General features: G+C 33.6%; 1 protein-coding gene across 1 annotated transcript; it reads left to right on the top strand.

Moving 5' to 3' along the window:
- The first annotated feature begins 15,715 nt into the window (after window positions 1–15,715).
- LOC114165875 (aldo-keto reductase family 4 member C10-like) lies at window positions 15,716–20,756 on the top strand. Its single transcript, XM_028050490.1, has 7 exons — window positions 15,716–16,005; window positions 16,996–17,046; window positions 17,892–17,968; window positions 19,503–19,590; window positions 19,697–19,951; window positions 20,026–20,265; window positions 20,500–20,756. Exons 1-7 carry the CDS (start codon window positions 15,883–15,885, stop codon window positions 20,581–20,583), a joined length of 918 nt encoding a protein of 305 aa, XP_027906291.1. The 5' UTR covers window positions 15,716–15,882; the 3' UTR covers window positions 20,584–20,756.
- Window positions 20,757–22,188: the final 1,432 nt, after the last annotated feature.

Raw genomic sequence — 22,188 nt, 5'->3', positions numbered from 1 at the left:
AATTATAGACCTTAACCAAACACATTCACAACTTACCTCATGTAATAATAAAAATTCTGTATGATTAGATAATGTTACTGCTATGCTTTATTTAATAGACTACCATGAAATCAATCTACTACCACATGTGAACAAATATCATGTTTGTGATCAACCATTGTGGCATTGTAAGGATATGATAAATAACATGTATCTGCATGACCTATTAGGTCTGATTTTGAATCATTTGGATAAAATAAGCTCATATTCGTAGAACCCTTAAGATAACGAAGTATATGTTTTACTCCAATCCATTTTCTTCTTGTAGTTGAAGAACTATATCAAGTCGAGTATAATTAGCAAGATACATTAGTGTTCCTATGACACTAAAATATGGTACTTTTGGACCAAGTAGATCTTCATCATTTTATTGAGGTCTTAGAAGAGCCTTTATCAATATCTAATGACCTCACAACTATTGGAGTTCATAATGAATGTGACTTTTCCATTTAGAACCTATTAAGCACCTTAATTATATAAGTCTCTTGATGTATAAAACACCTTTATTTAAATACTCAATTTCTAATCTCAAACAAAACTTAGCCCTTCAAAGATCTTTCATCTCAGATTCTTTCTTTAAGCAATCAATTGCCTTTGTGAGCTCATTAGGAGTTCCAACGATATTTATGTCATTTGCATAAATAATAATTATGACAAATTCATTTTCTAATATTTTCATATAAATACAAGAACAAATAAGATAATTTCTATATCCTTCTTTCTACAAGTACTCAATAAGACGGTTATGCCACACACGTCTTGATTGCTTTAATCAATAAAAGGACTTGTTCAATTTTATTGAATAAACCTCTTTAGAATTTGCCTTGTTAGGCAAATTAAATCCTTTAGGGATTTTCACATAAATATCATTCTCAAGAGAACTGTACAAATAGGTTGTAACATCATCCCTTATATGTAAATGCAGACCTTATTGTGCAACTAGGATAATCAAATATTGCAATGTTATTCATCCAATGCTAGTGAATATGTTTTTTCACAAATAAATACTAGGTTTTGTGAAAAACATTTACCAACCAATTGTACTTTATATGTAACAATTTCATCATTCTTATTTTCTTTTTGTGCAAAAATTCATATGTACCCAACGGATTTCACACCCTTAGGTGTGCGAACTATAGATCCAAAAACCTTTCATTTAGTAAGCAAATCTAATTATGCTTCTTTGCATATTTTCATTTTACCCAATCATTTCTTTGTCGACAATCTTCAATGATCATTGGTTATTGATCCTCATTGTCATTCATAACAGTCATCACTATATTATATGCAAAGTTTCTTCAATATTGACTACATTTTGGTTCCATATTTAATAATTTATTGAGATCTCATCATTTTCAACAATTTTAGGTACTTGAGGTTCTTCTAGAAGCGAATCATTAATTATGTCAAATGAATCCTTTTGTGATTTCCACTTTTTCGATTAGGTCATATAGCATTTTAGCTTATTTTCTCATTCAAGAGTTTTTATCTTTGGAACCAATAGGCCTCCCATGTTTCAAGCATGTCTTTAGAACCAACAGACCTACCACACTTTAGGCTTGTTATGAATTAATATCAAATCTATTTGGATCATTAGCAGTTGATATATATGACATAGTTATCCTTTCTGTCAATAAAACAATATCGTAATTGATTGACTAATCATGTAAATGAATTATCCTTTGAACTTCTAGTTCACATTCTTTTGTACGAGGATCAAGACAAGATAATGATAATTCATTCCAACAAATATCCTTTTCCAATTGTTTTTTTCTCCCCCTAATGTTGGAAAAACTTATTCATCAAAGTGATAGTCAAAAAGTCGAACTGTAAATATGTCTCCTGTTGGTAGTTCAAAATACTTTATTATTGAGGGAGAATCATATCCAACATATACTCTCAATCGTCTCTAAGGACCCATCATGGTCCCTTTTGGTGGGGAAATTGGAATATATACATTGCACCCCAAAAAAAAATTGAATGAAAAATATTAGGTTGTTAATCAAAAACCAACTACATAATAAAGTATTTGTGATAACTTATTGGCTTGATGCGAACCAATATTGTAACATGCAAAATTGCATATCCCAAATTAGCCATTGGAAGATTAACTCTCATAAGTAATGGTCTTGCAACCAATTTTAGACATTTTAGTAATAATTTTGCAAGTCCATTTTGGGTATGAACATGTGTTACTGGATGTTCAACTTCAATTCCAATTGATATACAATACTCGTGAAAAATATGAGATGTAATTTCACTAGTATTATCAAAACAAATATGTGATGATCTAGTTGATGCATCAATTAAAACCATGAAATATCTAAATGGTCCACTTGGTGGGTGTATTGGACCACAAATATCACCTTGTATTTGTTCTGAAAATGAGATTGAATCTTTTTTAATATTTCTGGTGATGGTCTTATTATCAACTTTCCTTTATGAATGCACAATCCATTTTTACTCTTAAGTAGGTGTCCACATGAGTTTTTCAACCTTTTTTTTCGCATCATAATAGATCTAAGATGACCCAACTAATCATGCAAAACAAGGAATTCATTTATATTTGTAAGTTTCTAACTTACAATGACATGCATCTTAGTTGTATTAATATATGTGCAGTACAAGCCATAAGAGAAGACTGATAATTTCTCCAATACACATTTTTTATTTGACTCACTTATAGTGATATAAAGATATTCAATATCTCTTTCATTGATTGTCTCAATATGATATCAATTTAGATGAATATCTTTGAAACTTAATAAGTCTCTATTAGACTTAGGAGAATAAAATGCATTTTTAATATGCAAATCGAGTACCTCATGGTAGAAGTACAATAGCTTTTCTGAAGCCTTCAATTATATTTATAGTACCAAAAATAGTGCTAACATTGACTTCTCGCATTACCAAACAAGAGAAAAAATTATTACTCTTGAGAATTGTATGAGTTGTTACACTATCAATAAGACATAGATCCTCATCATTGGTGCTAGTGCCTGTAACATCCCGTCAGGATATTACTGATTTTTAATAAAATAAAGAAATAAATTAATAACACAGCATTTAATAATATCTCATTTTCCCAAAATGCGGGAAAACTTAAATCTTTATTAAATAATTTAAACAACGTTCAAATCTATCAATCACCAAAATCAAAAGTTATAATAAGGCCCATAAGGGTTTACAATTGATCTCAAAATCAAATAAAACAAAGCATAAGATTTCCCTGAGCTATCCCCTCTCCGCAGCTAAGCTTCACTAGAACCACCTGCATTAACACCATTTGCTCACGTATACCGCGTATACGATCATCGCCAAACACAAGCATATAGGGTGAGCTTAACAGATAAAACATATATAATTTTACAGATATATATACATATACACACGTCACTATGAATAACACAAACATCTCAATTTATTCCATCTTTTAATTCATGCCACATGACCACAATCAGATTATTTGTGTTCTACATCTTCTAGTGAATACTTCCAGATGACCTGCTGCCATACCTATTGGCCACAACCGATAGAGCACGTGCGGGAACCATTGCTACGGATCATATACCGTGACGCTAGGTGGAGTTCCAAAATGCGAACATAATTCGCAACGTCCCAAGACTACCAAACTCGTCAGCCAACTACTGAGGAGGGCAATCTATCTGGACCCATCCGTACTGACCACAACCAGCACACTCACACCGGCAACACTCGCCAACCCGAGCCACAACTCAAGGGTTCCTCGTGTTCATCCGCCATCCCGAGCCACAACTCAAAAGATGTTATTCCAAGCCACAACTCAAGGAATACCCCGTGCTTAACCCCTATCCCGAGCCACAACTCAAGGGATACGTTCCGAGCCACAACTCAAGGAACACCAGCAATCCCACCTTTAAAGCATCACTAGAAGCCTTGTAGATCACACATATGAAATCAAAATTCCAAGCTGCAGTAGTACAAATCGCCTGACGGGGGACACGTGCCGCCAGGCGCTGCCAGCTCCCAGACCGCCTGGCGGGTGTCGCGTATCGCCAGGCGCCTAGCGCCTTATAATCAGCGTCACTACAGGTACCGCTCGGCGGAAAGGCCCTCATCGCCAGGCGCCCGCCACTCAGTAGCCCTTTGTTGACAGGCTATCGCCTGGCGGATCCACTCGCGCCACTAGGCGCCTACGGTCCAGTGCTCTCTGTTTTCATGGTTATCGCCTGGCGGCTTTTTGCTCTCGCCAGGCGCTGTATCAGTACAACAATCTTTTCTGGTTAAAGTTCTCTAACTCAGATTTTTCCCAATACTAATGGGTTTCTGGTACCATATGTAAAACTTACTATTTGATCATACTATATCATTTCTTAAGAATTTAGCCAACAAACAATGTAATCCAACAATTTATGTTCCTAATTCCAACAGTCCCACTCTAAAACTTTATCATGAGCAGTACTTGAAACCCCACGCTAACCGAATTGCTAATACCAATTAAGAGATTTTGTTCATTATTCCAAGCAATAACAGTTCTCTGATTAATAGCTTGCCCTCATTTTACCATTTTCAAGGCTTCATACTTACTAAAACCATCGCATCATCCCATGCCCCCTATCTTATTTAATTCTTACACTCACTATGGCAATTAACTCGACCCTACCAAAAACCACACAACCTGATCAAACCAGATTTAAGCCTTCCCCAGGATATTGACAATTCTTATGTTCTTATATTCACAAACAACCTAACTCAACATGCTTGATCACAATTTAAGTAGAAAACAACTCATGACCTATTAATTTCACGATCCCAAGTTCATCGTATTGAACTCATTCTTTCCAGAACAACTACCTAGCTCAGCATTTGTTTCATCAACCGTGTTTCATCAACACGAGGCTTGCCGCCAGGCGGTGCATACCATCTGGGTATTTCCAGGTCCTTTCCCAGCACCCCTAACTCCACCATTCTTCATTCTTTGCGAATCTCCATCAGTCCCCGCTCAGATTCAATCACAATCAGAACAACTCAGACTTACTCATATTGATCAATTATTTCCACAGCAAATTCACAGTATCCAATTTCGAATCATAACTAAGGATATCCCCACATTCAACCCTAGAGCTCATGTACATTGTTCCATCAATTTACGACTTCAATTACACTACAAATCAATAAAACACATGCTATATCATCCCTTAACATTTACCACTTAATTTTCCTCCGATCATACTCACCCTTGAATCCAGAATATACCAAAAACGATGAAATCAGTTCGCGTCGCCTGGCGGTTGGGTATGTATCGCCAGGCAGTTTCTTCCTAGGAACCCAGAACAAGCTTACACTGCATGTGCCGCCTGGCGGCTATGAACAGCCCGCCAGGCGGTTTCTGGAAAATTTCCAGAAACTCAGAATTTTAATGCAACAATTAAGGTCCATGAACATACATACTTTCAATCATACAATTATGCATAAACTATATAAGACGTGGTTCAGCTCCCCTAACATGGATCCTTTTGCTTATAATTGGTTTGCTTGAGATACTCCAATAATCACCAACGTTTCCCCCTTCTCGGTGTGTTCTCACTTTGATCCCAGAACCTCACTCAAACCTCACCAATCTCTCTGATTTTCGTGCTCTAATTCAAGTTGCTATTTTAGCTTGCCAAAACCCTCACTATGACCACATTTTACCCTTTTAAACTTGGCTTTAGTAGAGTTTAATTACATAAAACGAAATTTACATAATGATAATGTTAATTACCATTTATTTGGCCTTTATGATCTGTTTTTCAGCTACCCTGCCCCTTAATCATCTAGGGTTTCTATGTCCTTCCACCTTCATGCTAAAAGAATTCTTGGCAAAAAGAAAGTTTACTTTAGGTTTACAAAGATTTGAACCCCTAACCATGCAATGCCAAGTCTATACCAAACCATCATGCCAATTCATATTTCATGCATAAAAACATAATTTAAGTATCATATTTATCCACCGCATGATGAACATATATTTGAAATAAAAACAATCAATAACACAAAATTAGCATGCATAAGACTTGAACCCAAGTCCTTTTATACAATCAAAGTAATCTCAACCACTTGAGCTAGTACTTTTCCACATCATACTTATCATAATTTAATGTAATTTTATTAATCAAGAAAAAATTATATATATATATATATATATATATATATATATATATATATATATATATATATATATATATATATATATATATATATATATATATATATATATATATATATATATATATATATATATAAGCAACATGAAACATGAAACAAATATAAAGCATTGTCTTTTAAAATTAAGAACATAATATGAGGAAAACTATTTTTTTTATCACTCCTATCGCTAATGAGCTGATCAATGCTTCCATTTAGTTAGGAAAGAAAATAACAATATCAAGATGAGTAGCATCCATATGGCCATAATCAAAATCACCATCTTCATAAGCAAAGTGCGTTTCTATATTCTTCTCCTTAATTTATAAGATGCTTTGGTGTACGAAAAGTACAACTCAAATGGCCTTTATCATTGTAATGATAACTTATATTTTCATCTTATTTGCCATTATTTTCACATTTTTCTTTTTCCTTTTTCACATTACTGTTCCACTGGTTATAAAATGTGCCTTTGAAATTTTCTTTATAACCATGTACACAATTAGGGATGTCAAAAAAATCCGTACCCACGGATATCCGCGGATAAAACCCGCAACGGGTAGGAAACGAATATTAAAAATAGATACCCACTACCCGCGGGTACGAGTACTTTTGATACCCACATGTTAACGGGGCGGGTATGAGTATCATAGTATCCGTATCCGTGGATACCTGTACCCGCTAAACTTTAATTCAGAAAAATACCCTTATATATATATATATTAGTAAAAAACATTATGAGTCCTCATTCAATAATGGTGGTCAGATTCTTACCCCACAACAGAGTAAATTACTTCCAGATACTGTGGAGGCATTGATGTGTCTCCAATACTGGTTATGAACCAACATGAAAGGTAATGAAATTAACACTTTTACTTAGATATTTTAATTAAGTGATTGTTAGAAATTTTTACTGAACTTCTTATGTTTTAAGGCTCTTCTAGATTAAAATTGGACAACATGAAACTTTATACAATGTTGCAAGAGGTGGACATTGGTAAGTTAGTAATTTCTTTAATATTTTATTCAAAAATAAACTACAATATAAATTGGTAGTTGATTTTTTATTTGTTTGTTTTTCAAGAATCAATCGGAGAAAGGGGACTTGTTGATCCAAGCACTAATTATGGTTAAATATTTTTTTTTAAATATTTTTGTAAATACCCGCGGGTACCCGTGGATACCCGCGGATATGAAAAAAATAGACGAGTACCCGCATAACGGATACCCGACGGATATGGGTACGGGTACGGGGCGAATATTTATCTAGTGGGTAGGGTACGGGGAAGCTACTACCCGCACCCTACCCGCCCCGTTGACATCCCTATACACAATCATGATCCCTTGACCACAACCATAATCAAGGTCACGATTATGACCATGAAAATATAAATCAGAAATATTGGTGCATTCATTTCTGGGAATGGAGCAGAACCAGTTGGGTGGATCTCATGATTTTACATAAAAAGCTTCATTGTTTTGGTTCAGCCATACAAAGGCATGAAATAAAGTCAGAATATTTATGAAATCTCTTTTCACAATATTGTGGTCGCGAGAGCAAATTAGTTACTCAGATGCTTTATTTATTTTTTAACAGTATCACCAAGATCAATTGCATATAAATGTATTTCAACATTCAATATCCAATATAAATAATTCTTCCTTGTAATATCAAGGACCACAAATTCAAATTTTTGCAATGTTTGACATGTTTAGAACTAGCACATGAAATAAAAAATAATAACAATAATAATAATCACCATCATAATGAAAATAATAATAATAATAATAATAAGACAAAGATAAAAATTGATAAAGTCAAACAATTCTTATCACAAGAATAAAAATATAAGATAACATTGTAAATGAAGAAAGGATTAGAAAAAGCTTGTATTGAGACACGGAAAGCATTGTCGTTAAAGAGAAAAAAAGAAAACGCTTTTACTAGCGTTCAGTTGGTTGGAGCATCATGTTGATAACGTGCTATAAAATAAAACTAATAATATAGAAAAGAAGTAAATAAAGAATAGAGAATGAGAGAACGTGGAGCAACTTTTCTGTGTGTCTTATTATTGATAGGAAGAGTCCTATTTATAGATACATGTAACCCGTAACCCATAAATTATAGAATTAAATGAAATTGTTAATACAAATACAAATATTTACAATATTTACATAAAGAGTAATGAATAACATGAGTATCAGTATCTATGTGGGATCATGTCATACCAATCATATGACTAATTATATCAAATCAATGGACGACTATTAATTCATAATGTTACATAACGTATCAAATTTTTAATTTAAATTAAAATAGTACAAAATCATATAATGTTACATTTCATAAATTTTTTAGATGAATTTTAAGATTTAATTAAAAATTATAACAATATTTAAAAATATGTGATAACGTGATTAGATGTCACATCCTTTTTAATTACAAAATTTAAAGACAAATTAAAACAAATTATTTTCTGTCTTTTTTAGGAAATAATATACAAAATTAAAGTAATAAAGAAAATATTTATATTTTGCTTGAGATATTAAATTTTTGTAGAGTATTTAATCTTATAAAATTTTACGAAAATTATATTTTTGTTAAAAGTTTAAAATCATTTAGTTCTTGAAATGAACATAATAGTATAAAATTCACTTAGACATATTCTTTTTATTGAATTATTCAATTTTCTTGTTATGTTTTATTTTCTTATCATAAATTTTATCTAAATCGCAATATATTTTTTATGAAATTTTAAATATATAATGAAATATTTTAAACATGTTTTTATATTTATTTTCAAAAATCAATCATTCGAAAAATTTCCCTTTATATATATATATATATATATATATATATATAATTTAAAAATTTTAGGCTTCAAGCATGTCTTTGGAATAAATAGACCTACTACACTTTAGGCTTGTTATGAATTAATATCAAATCTATTTGGATCATTAGCAGTTGATCTACATGATATAGTTATTCTTTTTGTCAGTAAAAAAAATCTCGTAATTGATTAACTAGTCATGTAAATGAATTATCCTTTGAACTTCTAGTTCACGTTCTTTTGTACGCGGATCAAGACAAGATAATGATAATTCATTCTAACAAATATCCTTTTCCAATTGTTTTTTTTCTCCCCCTAATGTTGGAAAACTTATTCATCAAAGTGATAGTCAAAAAGTCAAACTGTAAATATGTCTCCTGTTGGTAGTTCAAAATACTTTATTATTGAGGAAGAATCATATCCAACATATATTCTCAATCGTCTCTAAGGACCCATCATGGTCCCTTTTGTTGGGAAATTAGAATATATATACATCGTTGAAGTTGTGTGAAAAGGGAAATATGTGGTTTTAGAGATATCTTTCGGCCTTGGCACGTTTGTGGTGCTTAGGTTGTACGCTTGTTGTATTATCGTTGACATATCCTACGTCTGGTCGTTTGATTTAGTTGTGTTCGTGGTGAGGAGTACAAAATGGGTAGAAAAGGACTTCAAATTGGTGAAAGTATTGAGGAGAATAAGGTATTTTCGATTGAACATTTGTCTTTTCTTTTACATGTGTGCGGACTTAAGTTTATCATTTTTTATATAGATATGTTTCTGTCATTCGTGCAAAGCGAAGTATTTGGATGTTGTGAATTAATTATGGAACAAAAAGGATATCTTGAAGGTACTCCGTTTTGGTGGTTTAAACGAATCGGTAAAGATAAGTCATAACCTGTTATGTCAATTATGTAATAAATGAGTTGAAAGGAGGGTGGTTTTGCTGTTGGTACAGAGTGTAAGACCCGAGAAAATTAAATAGTTAACTAAATAATTATTTAATAAATGCGGGTAATAGAAGCCTTTAAGGCATTTAATGCAGAAAACTATGACGTGGAAAAGTACAAGTTTAAGTGGTTGAGAGTACTTTAATTATGTGAGAGGACTTGAGTTCAAGTCTTATGTATGCCAATTGTGTGTTATTTTAATTTGTGCATTGTTTTGATATACTTGAATGCTAGACGTGATAATAAAATCCTAAAATTGTAGGAATTATCACAAATGTGAATTGGTTGATTTGGTTGTGCATTTGACTTGGTGATTTATGGGTTGTAGGTTTAAACCTTGCTAAGAATAAAATTTTCTCTCTTTTTGCCAAATTTTCATTTGGTATGTGTATGGAAGGGTTTAGGAACCCTAGCAGCCAAGAGAGGAAGATTAGGGGGCTGAAAGCATCCCATTTATGAGTGTTGAATAACCATAAACCACATTTTATTTAATTTTCGTTTTTAGACTTAATCTCACTTAATTAGGGTAGTAATTGTGAGAGAGAAGAGAATTGGAAGGAAGAGGGGTGTTGCATTGGGTGTGAATTGCAAGCAGTGGTTTTACAGAAGGGTTTCCGTGGTAGGTGCTGAAAGAATTGAGCGGGGAATATATTGTTGGTGTGCAAGGGAAGGTTAAGAGAGTTTTGGGTTAGAGATACATCAAGGATTCAAAAATGGATCACGAATTCCAGGTAAGGGGAGTTGTCTCCTATGTTTGTTGATTTGTATTTGAATAATTGTGCGTTGCCATGAAATATTGCATGATTCCCCTCTATTCTGCACTGTTTTATTGAGGTTTCTGGATTTTTCCCAGAAACCGCCTAGCAGCACAATCCCTACCGCCAAGCGGCACATCAAATTTTAGTTCTGTTCTTGATTTTGGCTTGAATCGCCTGGCGGCGATGAATATCTGCCAGGCGGCGTGACACTATTTGCGTTCTTTTTGGCTGTTTTAATGATGTTTGTACGGGAATCGATATGGTTTCTGAAATTGATGTGTACAGCCTCTATTTGATACCTTGTTGGTCTGAAATCAATTAAAATTGGAGGTATGGCAAAGCTTTAGGTATACTCGTGCATGAATTGAATTCGGTTTATTCAAAAGAGTAAAGATCAAGAAACTTTTATGAATTGAATTAAGAGCAGAGAGTTAGTCCATTATATATGTATTGTCGCATATTGGTGAATGTAAGTGGTAGAGATGAGTACTGGAAAAAGGGTTGAATCTGTTGCAGGTATGAAGAAGCCTAGGTTATGCGTGGTACAGATACACCACCTGGTGGCGCTTTGCTTGCTGTCGGGCGATGGCGAGGCCAGGGACTGTTTTGCGATTACAGGTAGAAAAAAATGAAGGAGGAACCTTGGTGAGTGAATGGTTTTAAAATTATTGGTAACAATGGAAGTGGCAATATACTATGGTAATTAAGTATGTGGATGGTAATGGGTTGAAAGTATGACTAGGTTATGGTGTGTTGGTAGGAATGTTAAGGAAAGAAAGGGAGAAGGGTAATTTTAATTAATAGTTCATATACTGTAAGCATAGTCTTTGCATATGTATGATTGGATATTGTTGATCATGACTTATCGGCTTTAGGTATCATTTGTAACTTATATGCAATGATGGATAATATTGGATTATGTAATGTTGCATAGAAATACCAGTTATATGTAGTGGAGGTGTTGGATTGGGCAATAGTGGTGCTAAGCTAAAACAAATCTTTGGAGAATGTGACATTATGTTGCTAAATGCCAAGTCATGACTAGAGTAAATTATGAAGTGGATCATAGTTAATGGACCATGTGCGGTGTGACAATATTTTACCAATTCGAGGTTGAAAAATAAGAGAACATGATTATTTTGGTGTGGTTTAGTGGTATAAGTCCATGTGCTCTAACCTATGTAAGAAAATCGGACAGTGTGTATGCCACTGATGTAGCGCCTGGCGACACTGGTGTGTGCGCTAGGCGATTGGACTAGCGTTAAAGGTCCCTGCATCGTGTGGCGCCTGGCGGCAAGGTGTGCTCCGCCAGGCGGTGATGGTAAAACAGGGGGTATGAGAGAGCGCTGGCGCCTAGCAAAGAGGAGGTCACGCCAGGCGGTCTAGACCAGTTTCGCCTGGCAGCGTTTGGTGCTGCGCCGGGCGAATATCCCACTAACTATGCTTTGTGTACGTGTTGCGTGTTAAGCAATGATGCTATACTTGGATCGAGAGATGTTGTGCCATGAGCGGGTAGGTTCATGGATGGTGGTTAACATGTGATGTTGTGAGCAGGGAGGTTCATATCCAGATACTCTCGTGTGGGGATATGTGCGGGGTAGGTTCGTATGTTCCGTGCTCACGCTTGAGAGATGCTGCGTGCGAGGAGGCACGTGGCTGGTGGATCACATGTGTTGGACTACGGACGAGCAGGTCCGTAAAGCAGGGCTACGAGCGGGGAGGTTCGTAGAGCAGGACTACGAGCGGGGAGGTTCGTAGAGGTAGGACCACGAGCAGGCAGGTTCGTGTGAGCATCATATTCCCGAGTCCAAGGCTAACCATTTTGTGTGATTTGAAGACTGAGAAGTCTTGGGGTTAAGGTCTTGGCCAATAACTAAGTAGATTGATTAAGATGGGTGCATGATTTATCTTGTGTATTATATATATGTTATCTTTATTTTTATCAGCTCACCCTTTCTGTTTGTGTATGGCGATGATCGTGTGATTCGTTACACAAGAGCAGATGTTGATACAGGTGATGCTGAGGATGCTCAGGCAACGGAATGAGGGCTAGCTTGGGGATTAGAGCTAGGAGATTTGTACTTTAGTTTGTTATGTTTTCAATTATGAATAAGAATTTTGGAACTTGTAATACTCTAGCTATTTATGTTTTATAAATTTTGGCGTGTGTTTTACATTTTAAATTTTCCCGCGTTTGGGAATAATAATATTGCAAATTTTGAGATTCAATTTTCTATTTTTAATTATTTATTTAAGTAATATTCCTTAGGGATGTTACACAGAGTAGTGGAATTTTTTTTTTTATTAGATGTGTGTTTAGGATTAGAGTTGAGGGTATGGGGAGAATATACTTATTTAAGTGACGAGGTTATGGAGAGTGAACGTAGGAGTTTTTCTGCAATGGAAAAGTTCATGTGAAATCCATACATAAGTTCCTTTTGAAATTTGATGAACATGTTGGTCGTATAGAAGTATTTTGCAACCTTTACATTTTGTTAGGCATATATGAGTTCATGGTGCCAAATAGAAATAGAATTGTTTTCCCCATCCTTTTTAAGATTGTGGATAACGTAGAAATTATTGACAAATATAATTGGGGTACATTAGTGTATGAATATCTGGTTGGTAGCTTGTGCAATGCTTCAATGACATTGAAGAACGAAACAAATACAAGTCAATTTCATGTTGTTGGATGTGTATATCTATTGCAGGTAACACTTTATTGTTTGATGTTGTCTTTAATTGTTTTACTTGATGTTGTACAATGATGTGTGACTATTATTTTGATTTTTCAATTATGGTGTTCTAATCATTTACTTATTTGCAACGCAAAGTTCAATATTAGGATATCAAAGTTTCCGCGATTGCTGCATTGGATGAATGTGAAAGTTGGTGACAATGTTATTAGAAGTGCTTTTCATAAGGATGTGGTTAGTATTTTCAATATTCATTTGGTTTGGTTAAGTTTGGTATTGGTTTTGCTTAATAAGTTGTGTTAGTATTTCACAAGTTGTTGTTGCGTGTCAAACAAAGAACTTGCTCATGATGTTGTGAAACAAACCATTGAAAAGTTTGGGTCTGCACACAAAAAATAAAGTATAAAAGAGAAGGAACACCTTGAGTGTATTGTAGAGCGTTAGAAACGTGTTATACATGATCTTAAAGGTTCATTGGCTCCTTTAGAAGAAATGGTTGCAGCAACGAGGAACCAGCAACCACATAATGATGATGATGATGTTGGTGAAAAACTTTAATGATTCTCTTTGTGGTGCGGGAGGTGATGGTATGGCGATTGATGATAATGACGTTGTACAACATAACAATATGTATGATCGTATGACGGCACAACCTCAAATACACTTTAAGAGTCGTGCGATAAGAACTCCATATTCCGTTTATGTGAAGAAAAGGATCCCAAAATTATTTACATTGAGTTGAAATTAATGTTAACTTAGTGAGACAAAGACATTGGCAATAATTGTTATTGATGTTGTATTATTGAAACATTTTGTATTAACTATATTTTGGTATATCATAGTATTGTACATTTATTTTGCTTTATTGAGTATTTATTTGATGTGTGAAAATGTTTTAAATTTATGAATTTGGTTGTGTAGTTGCATGAATAGGTATATGTTGTTTCATCTATAGTTGTATTCTGATAAAACCAAAGTTAGCCTAACAAGCAATAATTGTTCAAAAAGTGTGTGTCGGGGTTAAGCTTGTGGTCCCCATTAACGCATGACAGCAAGAAACAATAGATTTTTTTGTGATGAGTGATACAGACAATTGTAAAATATTCTTTTATTTAAGAAATTAGGTTTCGGTATAAACAAAATGAAGTGATTTGTTAGGATAAATGTTTGATTAGGTTAACTAAAGTATGAAGTTTGAAGAGTCCATTGCTATTACATTGTCACATTTATTACCCTTGTTTTCGAAATTTTCATCATCTCATGGCTCACACTATATTTACTCATGATAATAACATTGTTGTTATTAAAAAATCAGAATTACTATTTTTGTAAGTATAATTAGTGATGTTTAGCTAACTAACACCTTAAGTCATTGACTCATGAATATTTTAACTATTTTAACTAGTTTTCTCTCTCCATGAGTCATAACTGTTAGGAATCCAAGTGTGAGTCTAAGTCTCACATGGACTAGAAATTAGAAATTAGAGCGCTATATAAGGATGAAGACCCATAAACCCATTGCCGTAAGGTTTTGGGTTAAAAGTGGTGTCAATGTCTTAAGTGGTTGGGTTCAGGTCGTATCTCCTCAGTGAACCCCCTCCTCTATAAACCTAACAATAACATTTAAATAGAATATAAAGAATGTAAAGATTATTGGAAGAACAAAATTTTTGAAAGGAATTCAAGTGTGAGTCTAAGTCGCACATTGGCTAGAAATGAGGAAGTAGAACACTATATAGATGAAAACCCATTGCCTTGAGGTTGTGGGTTGAGAGTGATGTCAATGTCTTAAATTGTTGGACTCAGATCTCATTAGTATTATATCTCCCCAATGAACTCCTCTCTATTGCACATGCACGATATTAGATATATTTATACCATTAAATACACATGATAGAAACTTTTTTTGGTAGAATATTTTAATTTAATAATTTTATTCTTTAATAAAAAATAATTTATTTATTTAAATAATTGATAACTTTTTACTTTTAAAATTAAAATAATTAAATAGTTTTTTTAAACTATTTACTACATAATCTTCTTAATATTATTTTTATAAAATTATATATATATATATATATATATATATATTAAATTGTATTATTTTTATTTTTAATTGCTAATAATAAAATTATCTATTTTTTTAATGTAGTAAAGATGTGAATAAGCGTGTTTTCTCGGGAAAAAGAATTCTTTAATCCGTGTATCAAATCTTAATTGATGAAACTTAACTGTGAGTGAAGTAACGTCACATGCGTGGTGGAAATTTTTAATTCCTCGCCTGCAAGTTTAAACTAATCACCATGCGATTCTCTAGTTGCTAAATACAAAAAGAAAAACCATTCGATTTCATCGACACTTTTCGCATTTGCTTTGTGCGGTTACGCTTCTGTCTCCTTCTCTCCGGTCACAGCCTCAACCTCAGTTCCGTTCTGCACCGTAGAGAATGGCCACTGAAGATCTCCGATTCTTCGAGTTGAACACCGGAGCAAAGATACCTTCAGTTGGTTTGGGCACGTGGCTCGCTGAACCTGGCGTTGTTGCTCACGCCTTGGCCACTGCAATAAACGTTCCACACTTTACCTACACTCACTACTCCTCATTGCTCTTCATTTCATAACTTTTTTTTCATTAAGAGCATCACTTTGTTTTTAAAATTTTTACAGTTTGTGCATTTTGTTCTTAATTTAAATTTTCACCGGTCAATTATGTTTTTATTTCCTCCCCTTTTCTGAGAAGGTTCTGAATTGACTAATAATGTTCTGAAGTTCTGACTATTTTTTTTTTCCTCAAATTATTGAGCTACAGTCTTTTTAGAGCGAAGAGAGTAACAGCACTGGTTATGATTGACTAATGTTCTGAAGTTCTGACTAATTTTTTTTTGTCCTCAAATTATTGAGCTGCAATCCTTTTGGAGTGAAGAGAGTGATAGCCCTGTTAAATGATGACTTAACAATTTATAGTAGAAAGAAAATGGAATACAAAGGAGAGCTTTTACAGTAATTTAGAAAAGTTACATTTTATAGTTAAGAATGTGTGAAGTTATATAAATTATTTTATGTAAAATTAATTTTAGTTTTGGGAGAAGTACTTGTTATTTTTTCTTCTAATTTTTCTTTTTTAGGAGGGATTGGGAAGAAATTTGTTCAAATAGTAAGAAGTTTATAGATATGTGTAATCTGTTAGAATGTTCATCTCACTTGATGGCACTGCACTTGATGATGAGAAATTTGCTGGTAAAGATTATTATAATGTCATCTCGCAACAGTTGTTTGAAAAAAGTTGGTAGCGAAAGTGTTAATGATAGTAGATCTTTTTTGTCTTTTTGATAAAATTCAAGCCTTGGATCAGTTATTAGAGAGAAATCAAGACATTTAGAGATAAAATGATAGTAGATCTTTTTTGTCTTTTTGATAAAAAAAGAGATATATCCAAAATTGACCTATTTTTCTTTATTTCTATTTCGGTTATTTACTTCATGGATTTGTCTAGTGCCATTGTGTATGATTTTGGAGCAAAGATGGCTAACAGTGACTCAACGTGGACCATATCGATGCAGGTTGGGTACAGGCATATAGATTGCGCGCAAATTTATGGCAACGAGAAGGAGGTAAGAGTTATATGCTTATTTTAGATAATCTCGTGTTATTTTGTATTATGTTTATCTTTGTAAATTTGTTATTGTACAAGGATGGTTTTATATTAAATTTCTTTTTGCGAGTAATTGAGGTTTGTGGGTCACTTAACTGCTGTGGTGGTTTGCTGCATGTTGTAACTGGGTTAATTGGTTAGAACACAATGCTAAAGTTTATAGCAAGAAGTTTATGTCCATAGTAGACCAGTGCTGCTAACATAGTTCAAACAGCATATACGTTTATGCTTCAAACAAGTTAGCAGAACTAAAACAAACGCCGGCATCCAACACAGCTAGGATGTTTTATCCCAATATGAATTTGTAAATAGGATTGCTCATTTGAGAAGGCAGAGATATTTTATTAGTCTCATTCAATGTATTTTTACATAAATGAATTGTATTTATCTCCATTAGGAACATAAATGAACACAGAGAATCATGGTTGGTTAATGGAATATTGGAATAATCTAATAGATGAGAAGCAAGTGTAGATGGATCTTTCTCTCCTTGATCTTTTCTTCTCCTTGTTTTCTACTCTTTAATGGAAGGAGAATCCATGGAAGCAAGCTCAAGAGTGGTGGAAGCTCTTAGAGAAGAAAGGCTTCAATGGAAGTTAGAACTCAGTCCTTGCATCAAACATTTTGTAGTTTAAAGCAAGAAACATAATCAAGGCCACGATAATGTGCATGTCAACTTTGAGTACATTGGTTGTAGAATTGATTTTGTTTTTGTTTAGTGTTAGAATTCGTAGTGTCTTTTCTCGAAAACATTGTTTTGGTACTCTACTCTCTCTAATGACTTCTTTTGTAAATTTTATGTAGATTGGTGATGCCTTGAAGAAGTTGTTTGCTGATGGTGTAGTTAAGCGTGAAGATATGTTTATCACCTCCAAGCTATGGTTTGTCTTTTTTTACACAATACTTGTCAAACTATTTTGTTGCCAAGCTTATCTACATAATCACTTTAGAAGAATCCTTAAGTCTTTACTTTCTTCACCCCCTTAATCTGTAGTTATTGAAATACAATTGATGAGGTCAGTACTCTGCAGTATTTTCTTTGAATTATCTCTTAGAGGATTAGAAAGAGGTACGGAAAGATAAGAAATTCTGGATTAGCAGCACCATTAAGCAGAGAGGGTTAGTTCTCAACAAATTGGGAAACCATGTCTGAATCCATGATGGAACACTCACAATTTAATGCCCAACCATGCTTTGAGTGGAACTGCTTCTTATGGAGGACATTTGTGCAAAATTCAATTAAAAAGTTAATGTTTTTCAATTCTTCAAACTTTTGAACAGAGATTTTATTTTCTTTGATTGTGGACATAATTCCTTTACATTTTTTTTTAACTAAAAGCAAGTATGCACTTGCATTACTATCCTATCTGCAATTTTAACTGTTGGTATCCCACGCAACATCAATCACCTGCACCATACATAAGTATTATTAAAAGAGAAATATATATATATATATATATATATATATATATATATATATATATATATATATATATATATATATATATATATATATATATAGATATATATATATAACATAGGGGGCAAAATCAAACCTATCAACAAAAACTAAACAAACCTATAAAAAGGTAAATAATATCTCTTAAGAAATCAATATTAAGAAAAGAAGGCATAACATCCCACCAACTATCAATTTGATATATAATATCTTGAATTGTATGTAAGTCAACTCATCTTTTACCCGCTCTATTTGCATGTAAAACTTAAAACTTCGTCTCCTTAAGAAGATCCGTACAATTTAATCAAAAGCCTCCAAGGAAGAATAGTAAAAGTGGTAAATTCCTGAACTACACTCATACTATCTCTCTCAATCCCCAAGCTTAACCATTTCTTGTGATAAGCAATCTTAATAGCATTGACAGTGGCAAAGAACTCGGTCTCAAAAGCCGGTGTGTCTACCATGAGAAATAGAAAAGAGCCTCTTATAGCAGCTCTATTAAAGTCCCACCAAATGTTGCTCTCAAGAAGCCATTAATCTCTGCTGCACTCTGTATTACACTTAACCCATCCACGCTGAAGAGGTTCCCCAATTAACTTATTATATGAGTTGCTTTCTTAGGTTACAATGAATTGAAAAAGCTTTGATGATACTAAATTCCCTAATTGGAGAATTTATACTTCCACTTATCTTGGGTTCCACCAAAGAAATCTTCTCCAGTAAAAATATTTGTTCCTCTATGTTCAATATCGAACTGTTTTGATCATATAGCATTGTGTAAAATCATGAACAAATTTGTGGGAAGCTAATTGCTTTCCACTAACAAAATGAATTGATTTCTGCCTTTTAATCAAACGGTGCTTGCTATTTTTTTTTCTTAAATTTGATTACGCATTTCATTGGTCTGATGCTGTAATTACATTCTTTGTATCTAATTTAATTTGCCCATATTTTAGGTGTAATGATCACCTGCCGGAAGACGTCCCAAAGGCTTTGGAAAGAACTTTACGTGATTTGAAACTGGACTATTTGGATCTCTACCTGGTCTGTAATTCATAAAATCAATTATTTCTGCATCAATTTATGTTTGAAATAATATACAGTTGTACTTACGTTAAAAGCTTTATTTTCCATGTCTACATTGTTAAAGATTCATTGGCCAGTGAGCGCAAAAAATGGGAAGCTTACCAAACCTGACATACCAAGCACTTGGAGAGCAATGGAGGCACTCTACAATTCTGGAAAGACTCGAGCTATAGGGGTCAGCAATTTCTCTGTAAAGAAGCTTCAGGATCTGTTGAATGTAGCAAATGTGCCTCCAGCCGTTAACCAAGTGGAATTGCATCCTTCATTACAGCAACTCAAATTGCATAGTTTCTGTGAATCCAAGGGAGTGCACTTATCAGTGAGTATGCAAAATTTAAGGTCGTTATAGCTATTATACATGCTACATAAATACACACTAATGCTCTTCTTCAGGGTTATTCACCTCTGGGTAAAGGATACAGTGAAAGTAATATTCTTAAAAATCCAGTGCTGCTCACTACGGCAGAGAAGTTAGGGAAGACTCCAGCACAAATAGCTCTAAGATGGGGACTTCAAATGGGTCACAGTGTCCTTCCTAAGAGTACAAATGATGCTAGGCTCAAGGAAAACTTTGATCTCTTTAATTGGTCTATACCTGCAGATTTGCTTGCCAACTTCTCTGAAATTGAGCAGGTTAGTTCTTTCTTGCAATCTTCTGATCAAGAACAAATGTTTTTTTCTTAAAAATTAGTTTAATACCCAAATCTTGTGAAAACTTCTATTTTTTTTTTTTCATGTAGTGTATACTTGCTGTACAAGTAAGATAGTAAATCAGATTATGTGCTAATTGCTAAGGCGAATACAAGAATGTTAGGAAAATTCAGTGAGAACATACATTTATTTAAATTTTCTGATTTACTGATGCAGGAGAGAATAGTTACAGGAAGTGATTTTGTTAGCAAGACATCTCCTGGATACAAGACAACTGAAGAACTCTGGGACGGTGAGTAAAGAACTGTTTTCGTAATAGCCATTTTCTTTTCTCGCACTTTAGGCAAAATAAGCATATCTTGATGATTATTGTAATAATTTACGGAGAAATGTTATATGCACATCTTTCGATCTTCCTACTTCATTGAGACACTTAATAAAATAGTAATACTTTCACTATATGAGTTCATTCATCCCAAATTGTTTATATTTTAAAATAAAAAATTGCCATTTCCTTGGTGTTCGAGGGAGACACTTAATAAAATAATAATACTTGTACTAGTTAGTTCATCCCAAATTATTGTATATTGTAAAATAAAAAATGTCATATAATTGGTGTTTGATGGGTCTTCAATAAATAATAGGGTGTTTATCTATCACCATCTGATTTACAATTTATTTTGTAGTTCGGTTGTTCACTGAGGGCATTTTCTTCTAGCACCATCGTAAATTCTTCCTGAATTTCTATAAATTTTTGTATTCCTCTCGAATGTAAATTTTATATTTTACAGTATACAATTCAGAATAAATTTTTTATTTTGTATTTTGAAATATACAATCTCAAATATAAAAGTTATATTCTGAATTATATAATGAAAATATATTTATATTTCCGATTATGCTATATACGCTTGTATTTCGAATTTTTAGAATTTCGAATTATGTAATCTAAAATGTGTTTCAAAAGTTTTGTGCATATGTTTGAACACCTCCAAAACATTTATGGAAGATCAGTCACCGATTATTACTACACCTCCATACTCTACTGTTCTCTTTGAGAGTGTTGGCAGGGAAAGAAGAAAATAAAGAGTAATGGTTATGCACACAAGGTACTCTGTCTAAAGTCTCATTGGTATATTATTTAGACAATATTTACGGAAAGTAGATAACTGTTTATATAGAGTTAACCAACATATTAATACAAAATAAACTAGATTGAATTACAACAGATACAACATTCCCCCTTAATTCAATCTTGTGAACTAACAACACCTAGTTTAACTCTTAACATCTCAAACCTTTTTTTCAAAAACTTGGTTATAATGTCAGCCATTTGTAGCTGTGTAGGACAATAGATCAACTTCATCTTTCCATGGTTGACTTGCTCCCTCCAAAAAATGGAATCTAGCTCTTATATGTTTACTTCTTCCATGTGACACTGGGTTACTGGCCAGATTTATGGCTGATTTGTTATCAACAAACAACTGTATTGCTCTCTCAATCTTCACCCTTATTTCAGTCACAAGAGAATCAAGCCACAGAGCTTAACATGCAACATTTGATCCTGTGATATATTCGACTTTACACGTGGATAAAGCAACAACAGATTGCATCTTGCTACACCTATGAACTTAAAAACATAGCCAGTAGTACTTCTTCTATCATTGCTATCACTACACCAATTTGCATTAGAAAAGCCAAGCAACTTCCCCTACACCTGATCAATTTTAGGAAATATAATTCCAAAGTCCAAAGTTCCTTTAGTATACCTTAACACCTTCTTTGTAGCCAGCACATGCTTCTTCCTTGGCTGGTGCATAAACTTGACGAGTACTCTAATGGAGAAAGAAATATCAGGTCTACAATTGCATAAGTATCGAAGTGATCCAAACATTTGCTTATAGA

Source organism: Vigna unguiculata, chromosome 10 (genome assembly GCF_004118075.2).
Source record: "Vigna unguiculata cultivar IT97K-499-35 chromosome 10, ASM411807v1, whole genome shotgun sequence".
NCBI lineage: Eukaryota > Viridiplantae > Streptophyta > Magnoliopsida > Fabales > Fabaceae > Vigna > Vigna unguiculata.
This window is presented reverse-complemented; position numbering and strand designations above follow the sequence as displayed.